This window comes from Dreissena polymorpha, chromosome 13, assembly GCF_020536995.1.
Source record: "Dreissena polymorpha isolate Duluth1 chromosome 13, UMN_Dpol_1.0, whole genome shotgun sequence".
Lineage (NCBI taxonomy): Eukaryota > Metazoa > Mollusca > Bivalvia > Myida > Dreissenidae > Dreissena > Dreissena polymorpha.
In genome coordinates this window covers 2,712,885-2,734,578 of record NC_068367.1, presented here as the reverse complement: position 1 = coordinate 2,734,578, position 21,694 = coordinate 2,712,885, and the positions used below count along the sequence as shown (strand labels likewise).

Here is a 21,694-nt window from a genome sequence, read left to right as displayed (position 1 = left end):
AAATTTGTAATCTGAAAAACATTGCCGAGTTTTATTGTTCAAGAAAGCATGCACAAATTAGACCCATGTACAAAATGGCGTCATTCATTCTCATGAAAAGCATGGGTTTTAATAGTAGTGCATTTTGACAAAGTGAGGGATCTGTACCTCTAAATTAAAAGCAAGTAGTTTACACTGTATCTAACGCACAAAGATTGTTGAGATAGGCCAGTATTGACTTGTGACATTTACAGTTATAATTGTATACACCTTCATGTGTGCACTGGTGCGTTTCGGCAGTTCAAAGCAAATTCAATAGAGAATGGTAACACCCAAGTGGGGTTATTGTTTATCGCAGTACACAGGTGTTAAAGTGATGTACAATATAAGCAAACAATCTGGTCAAAACTGGATTATGAATGTTGGATTAAAGTGGGTGAAAAAAAGGGACAAATACTAGCTTGAAACGGATTTTAGTTCATCAAATTCTCAGATAAAAACATTTTATTTGGGGATTATGCTTGTCAGATTTTTGGGAGCCATAGCCGATTTGCGTTATATTGGACAACGGGATATAACGGACCGTGATATATTGGAGTTGCAGTGTATCTGAGCAGACAAATTTTCAAAATTTACCAGTGCAGGGCTTGCAAGGTAATTTCCGTCACTGACTCTGCATTGCGTTTTTGTGTGATTATTTCTAATGTACATTATACTATGTGTTTTGCTTTTACTGATTTTTGTTAGGCTTTCTGAATATTTGTGAAAGAAAAGCATATGTCTTTTGATTGTTACACTCTGTCCACCATGTTGAAAACATCGTCATATGAACACATAGTCTGAAAGCATGCAAATAATATAACCCAATCAAGTGTATTTATAAATTACAACTATGATATTATCACAAAGGGGATAATAACTGCCAAGAAAGAAGTAGTTATGTCACTATGATAATTGACTTGCACAACAGTCTAACTACTTTCCAAAATCACTTGCCCCCAGGAATTTTAACCCGCCACGGGCAAGTGCACTTCCGCCTAAGTGAACCTGAGGATATTCACATATGCTCATATTTACTGTGTATCTTTATGTTCTGTTGATTATATAAGAAAAAATTAATACATGGCAGTGCATTTTTTGTTTATTTTTTTCCTTGTCAATATAATTATTTCATTGTTCATCACATGTAAGTTTATCAATGTTTTTTTATTCAAAAATTTAAAAATACATTTTCTTTTCCACTGCCTCTCAAGGTACCACATCCCCTGTAGATGAAAGTCTCATCCATATCACAGACATATCAGCCATTCCCTCCCTGCAGCCTGACTCCGTGAGGAAGCAGCCACCACCAAAAATCATAGGTAAAACACGGCATTCCTACATACAAGGCTAACATAGAAGGATTACACTTTTGGCCTAGAGTTGATGTTTGTTTTTAAGCAACTTAATTTAAATGAAAAATTTGATAAAAAAAGTCGAAAGTGTGATCCCTGATTAGCCTTATAAATCTTTGACAAAACTTTATGTTCATGCATTTAGCTCAATTTTACTGGAGCACGGCCCATTTTAAAAGACCTTAGACTCATTTAGTTTACAATTTTAAACTAAGTCTTAAATTACTTATATAAAACTATCATTCAGGTGAAATAAAAGCAGATTTGTAATATTTGAAAATGAATTGTTTAAGTCAACTGGTAGACTTGGGGGGTTTAATATGTAGACAATAAACACAAACTTGCATTACCAGGAGTACATCTCTTTGCACTTAGTATCATACTATTTCTTAGTATCATACTATTTCTTTCCGAGATCTTTGAATACATTTTTTACAATATTAAACATTAATGGATGTTTATAGAGAACCCTTGAAGTTTGTGCAGAGAATATCTTTGGATTTGTTGTGCAATATTTGTGAACTTTAGGAATGTGTGAGTAATGCATCTGCATTTAAGGATTTTTTTTTTAAATATATTCATAGTTTAGCTATGATTTAATGCATGCATATTTGTAAGTATCTAACTCACTTTGTATCATTTCCTTGTAAATATGTTTGTTTATATTTGTATTATTATAGGAGTCTATTTTTTAGGTATTTCAATTTTTTATAGAATATGTCGTGTAATGGAAGTAAATATATAGAGGAACAAGGAAAAGATCGTACATTATTTATACGAAAGTTTTAGTTACTGATAAAAGGTATGACCTTTCTTAGATTTAACAGACGATGATGACAGGGTTGAAATAACAAGAAAAAGGTAAGATATTAGAACAATATGAAATAATCAACTATTTCAAAAAGCAATATTTAACAAAAGGCTATGAACAGTTTTGCCAACAAAAAAATCTGAAGGTCGTAAATAAGCCAATAAAGCAATATTTTGAGTCAAGCTCCAGATATAAAACTATCTGTTATTGCTTTAAAATGCAAGAGAATGTCTTATATATATGTAACAGTAGTATACATTATATATTTTTCACAAAGACAATATGCACATAATAATATAATATTTGCTGCAATTATTAAACGACGTTTTGACATAATGTGGTCACTATGTATTGACCTCATCCATGTGACATTCTCATGAAAACATGTTGTATTTCATTCTTTTTTAAATTGACCTTTCTTCGAAATGGAAAAGTTTTTATTTAATTGATAAGCATGCTGTTATTGCATATTTATATTTATTACAATGAGCTTTATATTTGCTGTTATTGCATATATATGTATATGATGATGAGCTTTATATATGCTGTTATGGCATATTTATGTTTATGACGATGAGCTTTATATATGCTGTTATTGCATAGTTATGTTTATGACGATGAGCTTTATATATGCTGTTATGGCATATTTATTACGATGAACTTTATATATGCTTAAGTTGACTTAAACTATTCTGTTATGTTTAGTTTATTGTTAAGAGATGAAGCCACATGTCATAAAATTGTCATGTAATTGTGCAATGTTAATAAATTAATATGTGAATTCCATATGAGGGAAATGTGGTGTCTTTGCAAAGGTTTAACTCAACATCCAGTGTCTTCTTTTATATTAATCATGTTTTGCCTCAGATTATAAAGTAAAATGTTGGATAATTTGAAATTATTTTGGGTTATGGTGTTTATTGTAGTCTACCTCGAAGTGAGTTGTCCACCCCTGTGGATGATTATCGGGCATCAAAGTTTCTCTCAGAGGACTGGATTAAAGACTTGTAAGTAACATCAATCCTGAGATAATGACTTTACTTTTTGCTGAATCAATGCCCTTTTTGCAGACATATTTACTTTTCTTTCAGCGGACTAAGTGCCTTTTCTTTCTGCTGACTTAGTGCCTTTTCTTTCTGCTGACTTAGTGCCTTTACTTTCTGCTGACTAAGTGCCTTTTCTTTCTGCTGACTTAGTGCCTTTTCTTTCTGCTGACTTAGTGCCTTTACTTTCTGCTGACTAAGTGTCTTTTCTTTCTGCTGACTTAGTGCCTTTACTTTCTGCTGACTTAGTGCCTTTTCTTTCTGCTGACTTAGTGCCTTTACTTTCTGCCGACTTAGTGCCTTTGCTTTCTGCTGACTTAGTGCCTTTACTTTCTGCTGACTTCATGTCTAAACTTTCTTCTGTGTTTGTGCTTTTACTTTCTGCTGACTTAGTGCCTTTTCTTTCTGCTGACTTAGTGCCTTTTCTTTCTGCTGACTAAGTGTCTTTTCTTTTTTCTGACTTAGTGCCTTTTCTTTCTGCTGACTAAGTGCCTTTTCTTTTTACTGACTTAGTGCCTTTACTTTCTGCAGACTTAGTGTCTTTGCTTTCTGCTGACTTAGTGCATTTTCTTTCTGCTGACTTAGTGCCCCTTCTTTCTGCTGACTTAGTGCCTTATCTAACTGCTGACTTAGTGCCTTTGCTTTCTAATGACTTAGTGCCTTTACTTTCTGCTGACTTAGTGCCTTTGCTTTCTGATGACTTAGTGCCTTTGCTTTCTGATGACTTAGTGCCTTTACATCCTGCTGTGTAAATGATTTTACTTCCTGTTTTCCACACACTCTGATCTAGGATGATGCTTAATGCCCGTGCCTTAAAGCCAGTATATACTTTTTATTTAATTGAAACTAGATAAAAGGTTGATGAATGAATAAATGGATTAAAAGTTTTAAGGAAGTGGTACTGGGAAATCAATGAAATAAGAGGCGTTTTTTTAATACAAATAATTGTTTCCAATGCAGTAGAAAACTCTTTCATGTACAAAGTAATGTACATGTGTGGGATACTTCCATTATTCTTTACAGATTTGTTCATACAACACATAGACACAATTTTGATTCTGCAACAAGTACAAGTGTTTGTATTTGATTAAACTTGTTTGTTAAGCATGGTACCATTGTAAGACTTTTTACATATTTTTACATGCTTACCGTAATTACTCTATGTTTTCGGACACTTAAAAATAATTATTTTTTTCGTGTCCGAAAACTTAGATACAAAAAATATTCACAAAATACAGGTGTCCGAAAACTTAGAGTCGAAAATTGAAGTGTCCGAAAAAAGCGTCAAATGTTTCAACGACTACCGGTAATAGCACGCGCTTGTAAAATACCATGCCGTATAGTATAAATTACAGTTATATATGTTTACACTACATTTTAAATAAATTTAAATGCTTAATTTATTTGACAGAAAGTTACTACAAGGTTGTACTTTGACCAACGAGTTCAAAGATGAGCATGTGATGTACCGATACTCGCTAGTATTAACCTGTAATTAACGCAATAAAAAAAGCAAAATATGAATTCTTTGTTTGTTCATTTTCGATAGTTGTTGTCTAACACCTTCCATTGTAAAACTTGCAATAGGGTGCATCACACTTTGAAGCGTATAGTATTTGTCACAGTTATTTAACTGAGAAGGGGTAGTACCATTGCGGTAGATAATTGAACTGTTAATTGGCACTACCCCTGGTAATTGTCATAACGCTTATGCTATCGGGCGAAACCATTGTTTAATACCGGTTTACCAGGTGATTTACCCAATAACGCAAATGTAATGGTCCGTTGCCCTCAGGCATGCACCTGCCATGTTTTATGATGTTAATCTGGTTGTAAAACCCCATGGTGGAAGTGTCCTTAGATATCGAAAACAGGACCGAAATTTGGTAAAATAGCGCTGTAAAATATACTGTCCAAAAACTTAAAGACATTAATTATGGACAAAACTCGTGTGTCCGACAATTAAGAGTCACGAAAAATAATTATTTTTGATAAAAAAAGGGGTGTCCGAAAACTTAGTGTCCGAAAACATAGAGTAATTACGGTAGTTCACATTTTTGTAGTGTTAAGTTTTAGAAAATACTTTTTGACATCGTTCATACTTGCTATCAGCTTATTCTTTTTCTCCTTCATGCCATGATACTGGTGATTTGTGATATGTTTGTGATTAAAGGACCACAAAATACAGCAGTAAGGCAAGAGAATTAGAGAGACAGGTGGCACAAGAGAAAATAAAAACACAAGTATGGGACGAACAGGTTTGTACAGCAAAATTTACTGTAGTAATGGGTTTATTCGCTTACTTTTGTTTGTGCCATTTTGTTTCTGTGTGAGTTCAAAACAAGCACACATTATGTTATTACCTAACTTGGGATATCCAAAAAACTTGTTTTGTTATCTCATAATTCCTGTTTTAGTTATCAGTGTAAACCTGAAAAGATGTAAATAAATGTGTTTAGACAGCCTTTTAATAATGTGCATTACTGTTTTGTCACACATAGCCAAACCTCAAACATTGCAACGTTAGCTAATGTCATATGATGTTTAGTTAATAAATAAAAACATTTTCCATTTTGGTCCAATGCAATTTTACTATCACTATGAGGTTAGTAGCAATTGGCCTGTCTGTGCTTCCGTCTGTTAGTTTGTACAAGGTTAACCCTGAATGATAAGTTTCATATAACACTAATATGCTTCCTATCAAGCTTTGATATTTGCATGTATAATATCTATGTACACTTTCAACACACTCACATTACCTTACCTCATTTTAACCTAACATTGACCTTCAGACCTATTCCAATTTCCTAATTTTGAGTCAAAATTTTCTTTACAATTAGTTTCTAACTTTAATGCATCTGTTAATTATGAAGACTTGTGCTGAACCCATTAAGGGGGAAAAGTTTTTTATTCTTTTGTTTTTCCTAAATAATACCAATAGGCGGTAACCACAAGTAGGAGTTGATGTTTGCTGTAGTTAAGCCATTTATGTTGCAGAGAAAAGTGAAAATGTATATATGCCACCATCATAAAGCCAGAACAACTCGCGGGCTGTTTAGATCATAAAACCAGATCAACTCGCGGGCTTTTTAGGTTTTATGCAGTTTGACACTCATCATTAGAGTTGGAAACAAACCTTAAAAATTTGAATTGTAAGAAACATATAAAATTTAATCAGAATTTCTGAGGGACTACAAACTCACCAAATTGCCTATCTGAGTGGTAAAGGGTTTAGCCATGACTGTTGCAGAGGAAGAAAGATGCCGAGGACTTGGAGAAGAAGATCCGTGTGAACCTGAAGATCTACCAGCGCGAGCCTGTGGTCATTGAGGATGTACCCATATCTGATGAGGAGGAGGAGGAGGAGGAGGGAGAGGAAAAGGAAGAAGTCCTGCCTGGTATTGGTTATTTGTGAGGGTTTTTTGAGATACGCGAATTGATAGTTGTTTCTAGGATACAAATATGGTTTAGATTTTATGTTTGTATTTCTATAAGCTCTGGTGAAGAGATTTACAACGTGTAAGCCATTTGCAATGATTTCTCCTGTGAAAAAAATCCTGGCAAATAGCTTATGAATTGTAACATACTTAAAAGGGTTTTTGAAATGGTCTCATGGTTTTGGTGGAATTTCTCCATAAGGTTAATGGTTGATGTGTTTCAATATATATTTACATCATAATAAAAAAGTTGTCATTTATTAGACAATAAATAATGACAGATCAAACAATAATTGTGATTTTCACATAATTTTTTATGTGATTTTCACATGATTTTATAAAAAAACATTTTTACAAATACAGTGCATAAGTTTAAATTTTGGATTGTCAATCCATTGCAATAAAAAAAAATTATATTTTATTCCTTTTTGCCCAGGACAACACAATTAAATATTATAATAAATAAAGTGAAATGTCAGGGGTATTTTTTAAATGTTTTTGTCATCTATGGGATAACAATAGTTTTACAGTTTGAAACAGTTCATCAATTTCAAAACTGCATAAGTGTTATTATATTCTTGACTCTTTATTGATCATAAATACAACCCTTATGAAATAATTCATATAATTTGTTATTGAAATATCTCAACTCATTTACATATGTTCAGAGCTGACATCAGAAATGGAGTCGAGGATTAGCCAGTGTTTACAGAGGGGTAATGGAGCGGATGTGTTAGTAGACAAGTTTAAGCAACAGATCACGCGCACTGACATAGCAACCCTCGGCGGACTGAACTGGCTCAATGATGAGGTGAGAATTAAATGTAGAAAAAAGACTTTGTTGAGCATAATGGGTGTTAATAAACAGATGTACAGTCTTAGAAATACACATACAACAAGGTTTTTTGTCCTTAATTTAGCATAAAAAATGTACATCTAGGGGAAAAATAATAATCTTAATGGGTAAATTACAATAACAATAATATTTCTAATGCCCCCAAATGAAATGGCGAAAGATCTAAGGCCCTTTGAACACTGCCTATAAAAAATTGAAAAAGCCAGCTACAAAATGCAAGAGTGCAAAACTTACTGTTAAAACTACCCTTAGTATATTATAGCTGCATCATTGGTAAATTCAGAAGGCAAATAAACTTTACTAGTCGACTTGTGAGAAAAAGGATGCAAATGAGTGTCCTCAATAAAATGTTGATCTTACATTTCAATATTTACTTGTCACATTTTGTATGCAGATCTTGACATCACACTTTGTTGATGTTAAAAGTATATACCCAATAAAGGACGTTTTCAAAATGAACATAGTTACATGATTTCTGTTAACTTTTTCTAAGGGTTCATTTTCTAAGGGGAAAAGTAATGACAGAAAAGTAATTTTTGAAAGATTCCAGTGTAAGTAAAATGTGAAAAATGTTGGCGTCCTTATCTCTTTGTTCATAGTTAACTAAAGGATTTTGTTGTTTCCTGAATATAAATAAATGACTGAAATTGTTTCGTTGATGGTTGTTAAATGAATGTTAGTTAACAGCAAAGTTAATGAAGTTTGTTTGATGCTGAGATTAGAGAACAATGCATTGACTTTGTTTACATGCATAGAATTGATGTTTTCAATTTGGACCTTACTATGAAAGTCACTAATCTTGTTCAGGCAAAAAATGTATACAGGATATAAAATATAAAAAGTAAAATCACAAAAGAATCATGAAGGTAATGGCATAAATATGTGAGAAAAATGTATCAGTAGAGTATATTTTTACATATTGAACAATAAAACACATTAATATGTGACACATGCACTATTGAGGGGCGTAACATTTTTAAACAAGCTTGTACATTTAGCATCTTTCTAGGACAGCGTGGCTTTAAAATTATAACCGTCTTTTGCCATGTCTGCCACAAATTAAAGTGTAATTGCATAGTCCTTTGTCTGTCTGGTCATTTGGCTTGGTGTGAATAACTGTGATTAACCAGGTTTTCAATGTTGTTCGAAATCCTGGTGATTAGATTGGTGGCGTCATATAGGTGGTTTCATTTCAATAAGTTTGTATTGACTGATCTTTACAAAACTTGGGGAAATTGTAAGCTCTCATGGGGACCTAGGTTTGGATTCAATTTAGGGTGTATCTTGTCAAGGTTTCTAAAAATAGAAAATAGGTTTCACTCAATAACTTGATTGTGCATGTGTACATGAAGAAATAGCTTTGGAATGCATTTGCAGCCTGTCTGGTAAAGGTCAAGGTCATTGTAACTACAAATAGAAACATAAAAAAACGTTGGTTTCTTATCAATACTTTTGTATTGCATTATCCAATCTTGATGAAACCTTGGTTATAGCATACTTGCATGGAGACATAGCTTGTGATTTATTATACCTCCATTACCATTTGTAACGGGGGCTATATAGGAGTCACTTTGTCTGTCTGTCTGTCGGTCTGTCCCGAAAATTTCATCCGATCTTCACCAACCTTGGTCAAAAGTTGTATATAGATGATGTCTAGGTCAAGTTTGAATATGGGTCAAATGCCAGGTCAAAAACTAGGTCAGGGGGTCACTTAGTGCGTTTAAAACCAAAAGTTTGTAGGGGCCATAACTATGTCATTTATCGTTAGATTTTTAAATGACTTGTTACATTTGTTCACTATCATAGGACGGTGTGTCACGCGAAAGAAGTACGTCAATACCTCCAAGGTCAAGGTCACACTTAGAGTTCAACGGTTAAATGCTTGTACGGGCCATTACTTTGTCCTTTATTGTGAGATTTTAAAATTATTTGGCACATTTGTTCACCATCATTTAAGGTGTGTCGCGCGAAAGAATGACGTCAATATCTCAGGGTCACACTTTGAGTTCAAAGGTCAAAAATGGCCATTAATGAACTTGTCCATGCCATAACTATGTCATTCATTGTGAGATTTTAAAATCATTTGGCTCATTTGTTCACAATCATTGGAAGGTGTGTCGCGCGCAAAAATTACGTCGATATTAGTGTTTTTCCCAGGAGGGCAAAGGGGCATGGCGCATTACTTTCAAAAAAGGCATTTTAGCGCGCAGTTTAGGCAAAAAAGGGCAAAAACGTTCCCTAAATACCTGAAACATGTAATCACATCAGAAGCAGTTGTGGAAAAAATAACATATAAACAAGCATATTTAATGGTAATAGATGTATTTAACTTACTATGATTTATAATAATTTATTTACCTTGCAATGTACATTTAAGTTCCATGCTGTTTCAATAAACTGTACAGCACGACAAACATAATAAAGCAATATATGCATATGAATCTGATTATACACAGATCCACTAACATATAAATGAAACCATGTTTGTCTTATCCCATTTTCTAACAATAATCTTAACAGATGTTTAAAATAACATTGCGAGTAAATTAATCGCTAACAATATGCAAACACTCGTTTCCGTGACATACATCCACCGAGTAGATTATGCATCATTGATTATCACAGACATTTCATTAATTCCTTCTTAATGTATAATCTCCATCGTTAATTCGAATGTTTACGATGTTATTTGCCATTTTTGCCGAGTCACAATTTAATTCTGTATAGTCCGCCATGTTGATAAAATGTCAAATGATGTAAGCGACAGGTGCGCATAGCAACGTTAAATCGTATACGCGATTCGCATTTTGTTAAATTAGTATACGTCTCAGTAATTATTTCAATAATTAGATCTAATTATCTTAAAGACGAAAACGATAAAGAATAAATTTGTTTGTGATTTTAAATGTAATTATGCGTAAAAATATATGTTTTGATATAACTGAATAATGCATGCAATGCACAATTGCCATGAGAATAACATCGGGTTTTTCATCAAAAGTCTCCGAAGTAATGATTTAATGGAGTACACATTGCCGACCGAAAAGTGCGCTTGGTATAACATAGCTTCCGGCATTATCGATTGATACTGACACGGGGTTATTCACGCATGACTTATTCGCAGCTTTGGAGCAGTCAGTAAGACCTACCTATAAATCCAGCACTGTAATAGATTAAATCTGCTCAATTGATTAATATAGTCGATTAGACGTTGACGTCTCTCGAGTAATCAAGCACAGTCGGAGCGTCACAGACAATCAATGAAGCTGATTTTGCGGACCAAGATAGATCGTAAGGCAATAAAGATGTTATCGATAAGGGTGCGTGGCGAAATTTGCCTTTGAAAAAAAGGGCGCGTGGCAAAATTTGCCTTTGAAAAGGGCAGAGTGGCGATCCGGGAGGGCGGCGTGGCTTTTCGCCACGCTGAAATGGCCTGGGAAAAACACTAGATATCTCCAAGGTCAAGCTCACACTTTGAGTTCAAAGGTCAAAAATTGCCATAAATGAGCTTGTCTGGGCCATAACTATGTCGTTCATTGTGACATTTTAAAATCATTTGGCACATTTGTTCACCATCATTGGACAGTGTGTCGCGCAAAAGAATTATGTCAATATCTCCAAGGTCAAGGTCACACTTTGAGTTCAAACGTCAAAAATGGCCATAAATGAGCTTGTCCGAGCCATAACTATGTCGTTCATTGTGAGTTTTTTAAATCATTTGGCACATTTGTTCACCATCATTGGACATTGTGTTGTGCGAAAGAATTACGTCGATATCTCCAAGGTCAATGCCACAATTTGAATTCAAAGGTCAAAAATGGCCATAAGTGAGCTTGTCCGGGCCATAACTATGTTGTTTATTGTGAGATTTTAAAATCATTTGGCACATTTGTTCACAATCATTGGATGGTGTGTCGTGGGAAAGAATTACGTCGATATCTGCAACGTCAAGGTCACACTTTGAGTTAAAAGGTCAAAAATGGCCATAAATGAGCTTGTCCGGGCCATAACTATGTCGTTGATTGTGAGATTTTAAAATCATTTGGCACATTTGTTCACCATCATTGGACGGTGCGTCGCGTGAAAGAATTACATTGATATCTGCAACGTCAAGATCACACTGTGAGTTCAAAGGTCAAAAATGGCCATAAATGATCTTGTCTGGGCCATAACTATGTCGTTCATTGTGAGATTTTAAAATTACTCAGTACATTTATTCACAATCATTGGCCGGTGTGTCATTCAAGAGAATTACGTCGATATCTGCAGCGTCAAGGTCACACTTTGAGTTCAAAGGTCAAAAATGGCCATAAATAATCTATGTCATTCATTGTGAGATTTTAAAATTACTCAGTACATTTGTTCAAAATCATTGGTCAGTATGTCATGCGAAAGAATTACGTCTATATCTTTTTGATCACAGTCATTGGACGGCGTGTCATGCCAAAGAATTCAAGAGTTCAAAGGTCAAAATGGCCATAAATTATAATGGCATAATAATTCTTAAAAATCACCATAAATTAGCTTCTCTTGTTTTGTGAAGACAGCATGCAATTTAGTCTTGTGTCAATGCACCATGTGGGGGTATACATCACGTCTGTGACAAAGCTATAGTTTTGATCATGTTTTGTTAGATTCAACCTCTCTTACTAAACAAAGAAAAATAGCTTACTCCCAATAGCTTGAGTTTGGGTGGAGTAATGTTACTGAATTTGTGTGTGTAGGTTGTTTGCACACAGACATTGCCTGGTATTGCATTTTGTGCCAGTCAGGTCAAAGTCTAGGTCGCTGTTACTAAAAATTAAAAAAATGGTTTCTTTTAACATTTGTGTTTGGATGGAGGTATTTCAGTTATATTTTTCTTTTAATTTGCATTTAATAATGCATGTTTGATATGACATGGTTAGCAACACAATTGTCAATTGCTGGCATAAGTATGTTCACCTGGTGCTGTTTAGCTTACCTAGGAACTACTCTTAAGAAAGTTAAAAATTGCACACACAAAAAGAAATGTCTGATACTAAATTCTTGAATAACAGACCGGTTTACTTCTACGGATTCGCCGTAGTTACTACGGATTATTTGGCTAAACTACGCACTACGGATTTGTACTGAAAAACTACGGATCCATTGATCAAAATGATCAAATTTCAGTTTTTAATCATGCTTTTGCTTATTTTCGGTCTTTGCAGGTAATTTATCAATCATAATCATTTTGGCGCTTGCATAGTAATAGGGTTAAAATTCAAGCCTCCCGGGGAACGAGTGCTGATCGAGCTTGTCGAGTCGTCACCGAACGACAACTGACTTACGTATTGGTTTGCAAATTAAGCCGAATATATATGATTTTACGTTTGTATCCAGTATACACATATCTCTCTCTCTATTGCGGAGAATACCGACGATAGTCGTATATCGGGATTGGGCACGCCTGTTTTTACACACGTCCAAGATGGCGGCAAGCAGACAAGAAATTGCGATTAACGGCGAAAATAATAAATACCATTCAAATTAACAACGGATATCATATGGTCATTAGGGAATAATGTAATGCGTGTGTCAATTAACGCAAAATACTACGTTTGAGATTAAAAATAGCAACTAACATTTATCAGAAATCTGCACAATGAATGTGCGTCACGGAAACGAGTGTTGAAAAATTGGTGTTCAGTCTACTCACAAAGTTAAAGCATTTTTTATAATAAGATGAGTATCGTTCAAAAATGGAAAGAGACAAAGATGATTTAATTTATATGTTAGTGGATCTGTGTATACTCAGATTCATATGCATATTCTGCTTTATTATGTTTGTTACGCTTTACAGTTTAATGAAATAGCATTGAAATGAGATTGTCAAGTGCAAGATATTGAAAGGTAAATAAATAAAATATATTATTTTAACTCCATTTAATACATCATTAATACAACAAGAACACTAAAGGGTGTTTGTCAATATTTTTTTATGTTTTCCCCTTATGATATTTAATTTTTAAAAATACTGAATTAAATTAATAGCTACTCTTAAAGAGCTTATGATCAAATGATGTATTTAAGAATCTATAGATTATTGCAAGTTTAATATGCATGTGGAATGTGGATGGATATTACCTAAATATTGTCTTCATTGTAATAAGACGTTAAAGCAGCACTTTATAATATAAAAATGCTGTCAAACATGCACTTAAATACAATTTTAATTCTGTTACTTATAATCATATTTATAATGCTTAATGTTTCCCAATTTCATGGTTTATTGGGCTATTTTATCTAATTTCATGGTTTATCACGCTAATTTTCCCAATCCAAATTGCACAGGCTGTAACAAATAAATGCAAAAAAATCACATAACAGATTAAATTATTAGCAAGTAAATTCATCTAATGCTTTATGTACCGTAAAACTGATATGTGACCCAGTCATGCTGTTTTAATGCTCAAAATGATTGAAAAGGTTAAAACTACTGACAACAGCCGAAAACTACTGAGAGATGCCCTCCATACTACTGAGAAGCAATCGGTAGGGTAAACAGGTCTGTAATAAGGCAAAAAGGCTTGTTGTAATCAATTGCATGATATACTGAATAAAATATTTGGGGGGGGGGGGGATAATGGACTGTTTGCTGTTAATACACCACTCCCATTTATTTTCAGGTGATCAACTTTTACATGAATCTTCTCATGGATCGAGGCAGCAAGCCCAATATGCCAAAGGTTCACGCCTTCAACACATTCTTCTACCCGAAAATCAGTCAAGGGGGTCAGCAGTCAGTGAGACGATGGACAAAGACTGTTGACGTCCTGGCCGTAGACTACATCATAGTTCCTGTCCATCTGGGCATGCACTGGTGTCTGGCTGTAAGTGTCACCAATGGAAACATATGAGTCACGTCTTGAGAAAACAGGGCATAATGCATGTGCGTAAAGTGTCGTCCCAAATTAGCCTGTGCAGTCCGCACAGGCTAATCAGGGACGACATCTTCTGCTTTTATGACATTATTTGTTTAAATGAAGTCTCTTCTTAGCACAAATCCAATTTAGGCACTGCACAGGCTAATCAGGGACGCCACTTTACGCACATTATGCCCAGTTTTCTCAGAGCATGTTAAGTTAAATGTATTGGCTTTTGAGAGATTCCTCACCAGGATTTCAGTAAATGAGTTTCAACATTGTTCCAGATTCCGTTATGCACTAGTTTTTCAATCATCGCAGTAAACAAAGTGTTCAATATAATATATTTTTAACGGAATAGATAAGTATTTGATTTCTAGTAGCCTGAATAACATATCACCCGTCACTTTTTGTTGAGTTTTTGATAAGTTGAAGACTGTTTACATTTTTTTCAAGCTATTCTACTAGTATTTCAGTCTCTTTACTAACATGTTTTGCCAAACAATCCTGAATTTTTATTGCATTTCATGAGTCTGAAAAAGTTACAATTCTGCCTATTGGACATTAGGAGAACTTCTCATGTATACAATTATTATGCAGGGCTTGTGGCCTTCAGTGTTTTTTTATCTTTAATTTAAATTCAAAAAAGTATCTGGTTCACATTTTTAAAAAGTGTATCTTTAACATATATGTATGTATCTTTTGAAATACCCCTTATATTTTTGCTCTGTTTACTACAGGTTATAAACTTCAAAAAGAAGGAAATCCAGTATTACGATTCAATGGGAGGAACCAACCAAAAGTGCCTAAACCTTCTCAAGTGTGTATTGTGATTTGTCTTCCTTATCAGCAAATTTATACTATGAACCTTGATGTAATTACATTTAAGCTTGTTATCCCCCGCCATAGGCGGAGGGATATTGTTTTGGCGTTGTCCGTCCTTCCGTCTTTCCGTCCGTCTGGAGCCATATTTTGGAAGTGCTTTGGCGGATTTCCTTGAAATTAGGTATGAGTATATATATGGCTAACAGGACGAGGCACGCCAAATGGCATTGTACACCATCTGTTAATAACGGAGTTATGGCCCTTTGTATCTTGAAAAAATGCTTTTTAATATAAGGTTACAGCTTTATCTCCATTAACACATGAGCCAGAGGCATGAAACTTGCCATAGTTGTTCTCAATCATCTGGGGGTGCTTCACATTCAACACCCATCAATCTAGGGGCTAAAGTCAAGGTCACACATTGAGGTCAAAGGTCACAAATTTGATCAATTATTCAGTATTTAGTCATTCCTTTACTATGCCATGAAACTTGCTATAGTTGTTCTCTATCATCTGGGGTTGCTTCACATTCAACACCCATAATCCTAGAGGCTAAGGTCAAGGTCAAACATTGAGGTCAAAGGTCTACACCCATCCATAAACAAAATTTATATGGCGGTCGATATCAATTCAACAAATTTGCTTGTTTTATGTAGGTCTGAGTTTCCATTAGGTGAAACCTATTTTCAATTAGTTTAAAAGTGGATTTAAATATTTCTTGCAGTCTTCTTACTTGACCAAGGCCTAAAATAGGACTTCAGACATTTTATTTGTTTCATAAAATATTTTGTATTCATGTATAATTTGTTCATGGTGATTAAAAATTGTCTATATTTTTAGCTAGTTTTAAGTTGATCATATCATGTCTTTTCATTTATTCTTTTTTATGCTCCACGAAATAAAATTTCGGCGGAGCATATAGTTGCCAGTTTGTCCTGCCTTACTTACTTACTTACTTCCGTCACACTTTTGCTACCGTTTCTCATAGCGCCTTCAATACTTTACCAATCGCTTTCATATTTGGCATGTAGGTACTTTGCAAGGACCTCTACCTTTTGATGAGGTTTGAGGTCACTGGGGTCAAGGTCAAGGTCACCGAGGCTAATAATAGACTTCCTTCTGTCACACTTTTGCTACCGTTTCTCATAGTGCCTTCAATACTTTACCAATCGCTTTCATATTTGGCATGTAGGTACCTTGCATGGACCTCTACCTTTTGATGAGGTTTGATGTCACTGGGGTCAAGGTCAAGGTCACCGAGGCTAATAATAGATTTTTTTAGGTGTTTATTAACACATACATTGACAACGCGCATCATCAGGGAGCATCCATCAGTTTCACTGATATTCTTGTTTTAAATTTGAATTGTTTTCCTTTGTGGTGTTCAAAAGGGTAGATATCTAAGATAAGAACACCAGTTTACAAGGGAAACTTGATAACAAACCCATTACATCAATGATCACTTTAACACCTCTTTGCCAACTCTTGTGTTTTGAAAACGAAATCACTTGTGACTTATCCCATTTTTGAAAACGAAATCACATGTGACTCCCATTTTTGTGAATGTGTACATGATTGATCATTTTCAGGACTTATCTTTGTGATGAAAGCAAAGAGAAGAAGAAGAAAGACTTTGATCTCACTGGCTGGAACACAGTAACAATGAAGGTTAAGTTTATATTTGTAATACTATTATACTATGTGAATTTTAATAAATGTTTTATCCAATACCATAGGTATATAATTCACTTGTAGATTTTAGGCTCCCAAGCTTTAGTTCACAGGCTTACACTGACTCAACATTTTCTGTAACCTTATTTGCCTCACCATGGCAAAAGTCAACTCATATTTGGTACATTTGTTTTCATACAATATTTTTGTTTAGCAAAGTAAAAATTTCTTTAGCAAAATGGGTCAATCGGTAGTTATTGGCTAATGTTTCTTTAAGTGGAGTAATCACTGCTTCACTATTTAATGTTTGATATTTCAATGGGAAACAAATTTCATGGGTTTAGATAATCCAATCAATTCGCCAAATTAGCCAATTGCTGCAAATAAGAACATTGGGCTCAAGAAATTTCCATTTGACTACAAGGTTTTATTCATAATTACAGTTCAAATATTCAATATAATAAGAACTCAGAAGTAACAAGGTAAATTTGGCTCCAGACATCTTTTACCCAGTGGGAGCCCTTATTGATATGGTGTGTATTGCAGGATATACCCCAGCAGATGAATGGGTCTGACTGTGGAATGTTCACCTGTAAGTTTGCTGACTACATCACCAGGGAGGCTCCCATCACATTTACTCAGGTAAATTAACCACATCATGTGATAATGCGTCTTATTCCAGCCTAACTCTTGGCCAGCCTGCACATTTGCAGTCTGGTTAGTAGCTTCCCTGTCTGCTTTAGTCACTCAAGGTTTCATGGTCTCATTAGCGAAAATTATAGCTATTCACCATGCTGGTTGCTTATGGCATAATATTAACTTTCTTACAACGCTGCTTATGTGAGATTTCCTTCAAAAGCTGAATGTAAGAAATAAATGTACTTTCATTTCCAGTCTTGGCAAAAGTCAGTCAGCCTTCTGACGAAGAAAGTTTAATTGCATGATGTCCACCATAAAGTCTCAGAATAATGGCCTTTCTGGCCAGACCCAAAATCAGGTCAACTACCAATTTGAAGTTGATTCCCCTTTTAGTGGAATATGGACCAGTAATTTTTAGCTCGGCTGTTTTTGGAGAAAACCCGAGGTATTGTCATATCCAGCTCGTCGTGTTGTTTTGAGCATTGGCTCTAAAATCAATGTGCTTCAACCTACAACTTTGAAACTTCCTATGTAGCTGCACCTTGATGAGTTCTACATGCCACATCCATTTTTGGGTCACTAGGTCAAAGGTCAAGGTCACTGTGACCTCTAAAAAAACAAAAACAAATAATAATTCTGGCAAGCTTTCATCTATTCAAAACTGCACCTGCAGCCAAGAGTGTTTTTATTTAGAGAGCAGTTATTTTCTTATTTTGTATTTTCTTAAATATTTAACAACTACTAGTTAAAGCAGCAAGCTTTAGTAAAAAATAAACTTTTGAAATAATTGTCCTACTTAAAACTAAATGAAATTCTTGCTAAGACAGCATTCAGGGAAATGACAGTGACATTAGTAGTTTTAACTCAATGACAGTGTTAGTAAAGCAATTATTTGTAAAATTATATAAACTATCACATGGTCATAGAATGATATTTTGCATTATTGCAATAAAATATTCCCTGATGAGAATGAACAACTTATTGTGGAAGTTCATTTAAATTGAATATCTTTAAAATGGGACTGTAAAATTGAGCCTTTATCTCGGACATCTGGGCTTAATGCACATGCTAATTAGGAACAACTATTCCTGCTTTTATGGAATCTTGTGTAAATGAAGTCTCTTGTTAACAAATATCCAGTTAAGGCAGAAAGTGTCAACTCATTAGCATGTGCAGAATGCAAAGTCTTATCTGGGATGACACTTAAAGCCTATTAATGAAGCCCAGAGTTCACAGAATGAGGCTCAATTTATCTTTGTTGCTGTAATTGGGGCACAGTCACTTGAAGCTGTGATCATTTGCATGAAAAATTGTGTGGAGAAGTATACAGTGTGTAAATAAGAGGTCCTGTGTTCTTGTTTTCAGCAACACATGCCATACTTCAGGAGAAGAATGGTGTACGAGATTGTTACAGGAAAACTGCTACAGTGACATTCATAAACATCTGCAAAGTCAAAAGTGCTGAGACAGATCTTGAAGATGACAGATCTGGACATTAATTTTCTGAAGCCAGGGTAACCAATGGACAGAGCAGGAACCTTTTTGCCACTACAAGTCAGAAATTACAGCAGTCAAACAATTACAAGGAAAAAAAAATGACTTAAAAGAAATGCTTAGATTGCAGTTTTTGTAAGTTGCTGTTTACATGAACATACAAATTACTATAATGTAGCGATTCAATCAACAGTGAATAGTAATTAAAAAGAAGTCGCTCACGTATGTGCAATAAACAGATTCACATGAAGGTATTGGAATAAACTGTGTAAGAAAAACAAACAGTTCTAAGGGCATAAAAGATAAGGTGTTATTTGGTAGAGGCTTCTGAAAACAAAGCCCAGAGAAGGGTGCTAAGTAGTGACTGGAGTGGTGTCAAGCCATGTTGCAGGGTGAGTAGGATCAGGAAATTGACAAACTACCTGTGTGTCAGAATTGCAGCAGAATTGGTGGGAACATGTTTTGATGAAAGACAATAGTTAACAGGACATGTTGCGACTTGGTTGTATATATGAGGTCTGATGGACATGTACATACTTGTTTAAATTTTTGCATCTGGTCTTTATGTTATGTTTGGCAACTCTTTCCACCTTGTGTAAGACCAAGTTCAGTGGCAAAGTTTCAAAGGATTATTTTTATTAAACATTATTATTTCTAGACTTTAAAATGAGAAAAAAGGGAAAAATGAATGCATATTTGAGTGACATACATATTAATTCAATTCCTATAGAAAATAATATTAAAAAATCAAGATATTTTTTCTGTGATTGTGCAACTTTGAACAACAGAATATCATTACAATATGCCATATATATAAGTAATTGTATCATTGGAGCTTTTGTCATAGAGAATTATTATACTTCAATTCAACATACCGGTACTAGCTTTCTCCATTTGCGAGTGGTTGTTTTCAAGTTGGTCTATATTTTTGCTTAAACTGAATTTTCCTTATTATATTAATATTACTTTGACTTTTGTAAGTGCTTTCTCTTATTGCAATTTGTAATAAATTAGATGTGTGTCTCAAAGTCCATTATTGACATAAGCATCCAGTTTTTCTGTTTTAAGTACATATAATATAATTATGTTATGGCTACATTGCAAATACAACCTTACTTTACCAGGTTAGCATAATAACCCATACAAATTGAGATATTTATGCCCCCCTTCGAAGAAGAGGGCGTATATTGTTTTGCTCATGTTGGTCCGTCCGTCCGTCGGTCCACCAGATGGTTTCAGGATGATAACTCAAGAACGCTTAGGCCTAGGATCATGAAACTTCATAGGTACATTGATCATGACTGGCAGATGACCCCTATTGATTTTCAGATCACTAGGTCAAAGGTCAAGGTCACTGTGACTCGAAATAGTATAATGGTTTCCGGATGATAACTCAAGAATGCTTACGCCTAGGATCATGAAACTTCATAGGTACATTGATCATGACTGGCAGATGACCCCTATAGATTTTCAGGTCACTAGGTTAAAGGTCAAGGTCGAAGTGACTCTAAACAGTAAAAAGGTTTCCGGATGATAACTCAAGAATGCTTACGCCTAGGATCATGAAACTTCATAAATACATTGATCATGACTGGCAGATGACACCTATTGATTTTCAGGTCACTAGGTCAAAGGTCAAGGTCACAGTGAGTTGAAACAGTAAAATGGTTTCCTGATGATAACTGAAGAATAATTAGGCCTAGGATCATGAAACTTCATAGGTACATTGATCATGACTGGCAGATGACCCCTATTGATTTTCAGGTCACTTGGTCAAAGGTCAAGGTCACAGTGACAAAAAACTTATTTACACAATGGCTGCAACTACAACTGACGGCCCATATGAGGGGCATGCATGTTTTACAAACAGCCCTTGTTAATTTAGATATGTATGGTTGATAAGTCAGAAAAAGATTTTGTTTCATAGTGTATATAAATAATATTGCATTTTTTGAATTGTATGTTTCATGTTAATGTATAGTGTATTTTTCATCTGAAACAGTTGCATCATATTATTATTTATTTACAAGAAACTTGGAAATAAAAACTTATCTGCCCTTTGAAATTTGTCATTATTATTTTCTTCCCTTTTTCAAACAGGTTTTGCTATACTGAAAGAATTGAAGAACTAATGTTATGACTAAGTATGTAATTTGAATGCAAATAAAAATATCAAACAACAGCATTAAGTGTACTTTGTGTATGTGCTCGCAATGGTCCATAGCCCAGATCCATTTATGGATTAAGATGCATAAGTCTTAACCAGTGAATGATCTTATCATGGATTAACATTATTATTGCTTCACAAAGGACAAAAAAATGTAGATATCAATTTTTTTTAAAGAAAATGGTTGTGTCCAATCATGGCCTTTTACAAACGTGAAAACAAATGTTTTTATTGAACGGCTTCTTTTAAAAAAGAAATCCAGGCTTTCATTTCTAACTTAATTTATAAACTTCTGAATGTTCACACAGAAGTGCTAAAAAGAAGTCTTATCTATGAGGCCAGATTTTTATTCCGAGGATCAGTTTTGGTTTGATACAACATGAAAAGCTGAAGGTGAGCAAGCAACTCTGCACCAAATGCAATGGCCAGCACAGTTGTACACATTTAATGTTCTGTCCAAGAGACATGTGCCAGGGTGTCGGACCAAATGG

At 34.6% G+C, this 21,694-nt stretch overlaps 1 protein-coding gene across 1 annotated transcript in view; it reads left to right on the top strand.

The window, feature by feature from the left end:
- The window catches only part of LOC127856569 (sentrin-specific protease 1-like), a 40,266-nt gene extending 19,165 nt beyond the window's left edge, over nucleotides 1-21,101 (top strand). Inside the window, exons 9-19 of the mRNA XM_052392865.1 lie at nucleotides 1,233-1,340; nucleotides 2,192-2,234; nucleotides 3,111-3,191; nucleotides 5,401-5,485; nucleotides 6,478-6,625; nucleotides 7,333-7,475; nucleotides 14,171-14,374; nucleotides 15,148-15,227; nucleotides 16,822-16,900; nucleotides 17,450-17,545; nucleotides 18,908-21,101. Coding sequence (XP_052248825.1) covers nucleotides 1,233-1,340; nucleotides 2,192-2,234; nucleotides 3,111-3,191; nucleotides 5,401-5,485; nucleotides 6,478-6,625; nucleotides 7,333-7,475; nucleotides 14,171-14,374; nucleotides 15,148-15,227; nucleotides 16,822-16,900; nucleotides 17,450-17,545; nucleotides 18,908-18,973 — 1,133 coding nt within the window. The 3' untranslated portion in view covers nucleotides 18,974-21,101. The remainder of the gene's footprint in view (nucleotides 1-1,232; nucleotides 1,341-2,191; nucleotides 2,235-3,110; nucleotides 3,192-5,400; nucleotides 5,486-6,477; nucleotides 6,626-7,332; nucleotides 7,476-14,170; nucleotides 14,375-15,147; nucleotides 15,228-16,821; nucleotides 16,901-17,449; nucleotides 17,546-18,907) is intronic.
- The last annotated feature ends 593 nt before the right edge of the window (nucleotides 21,102-21,694 follow it).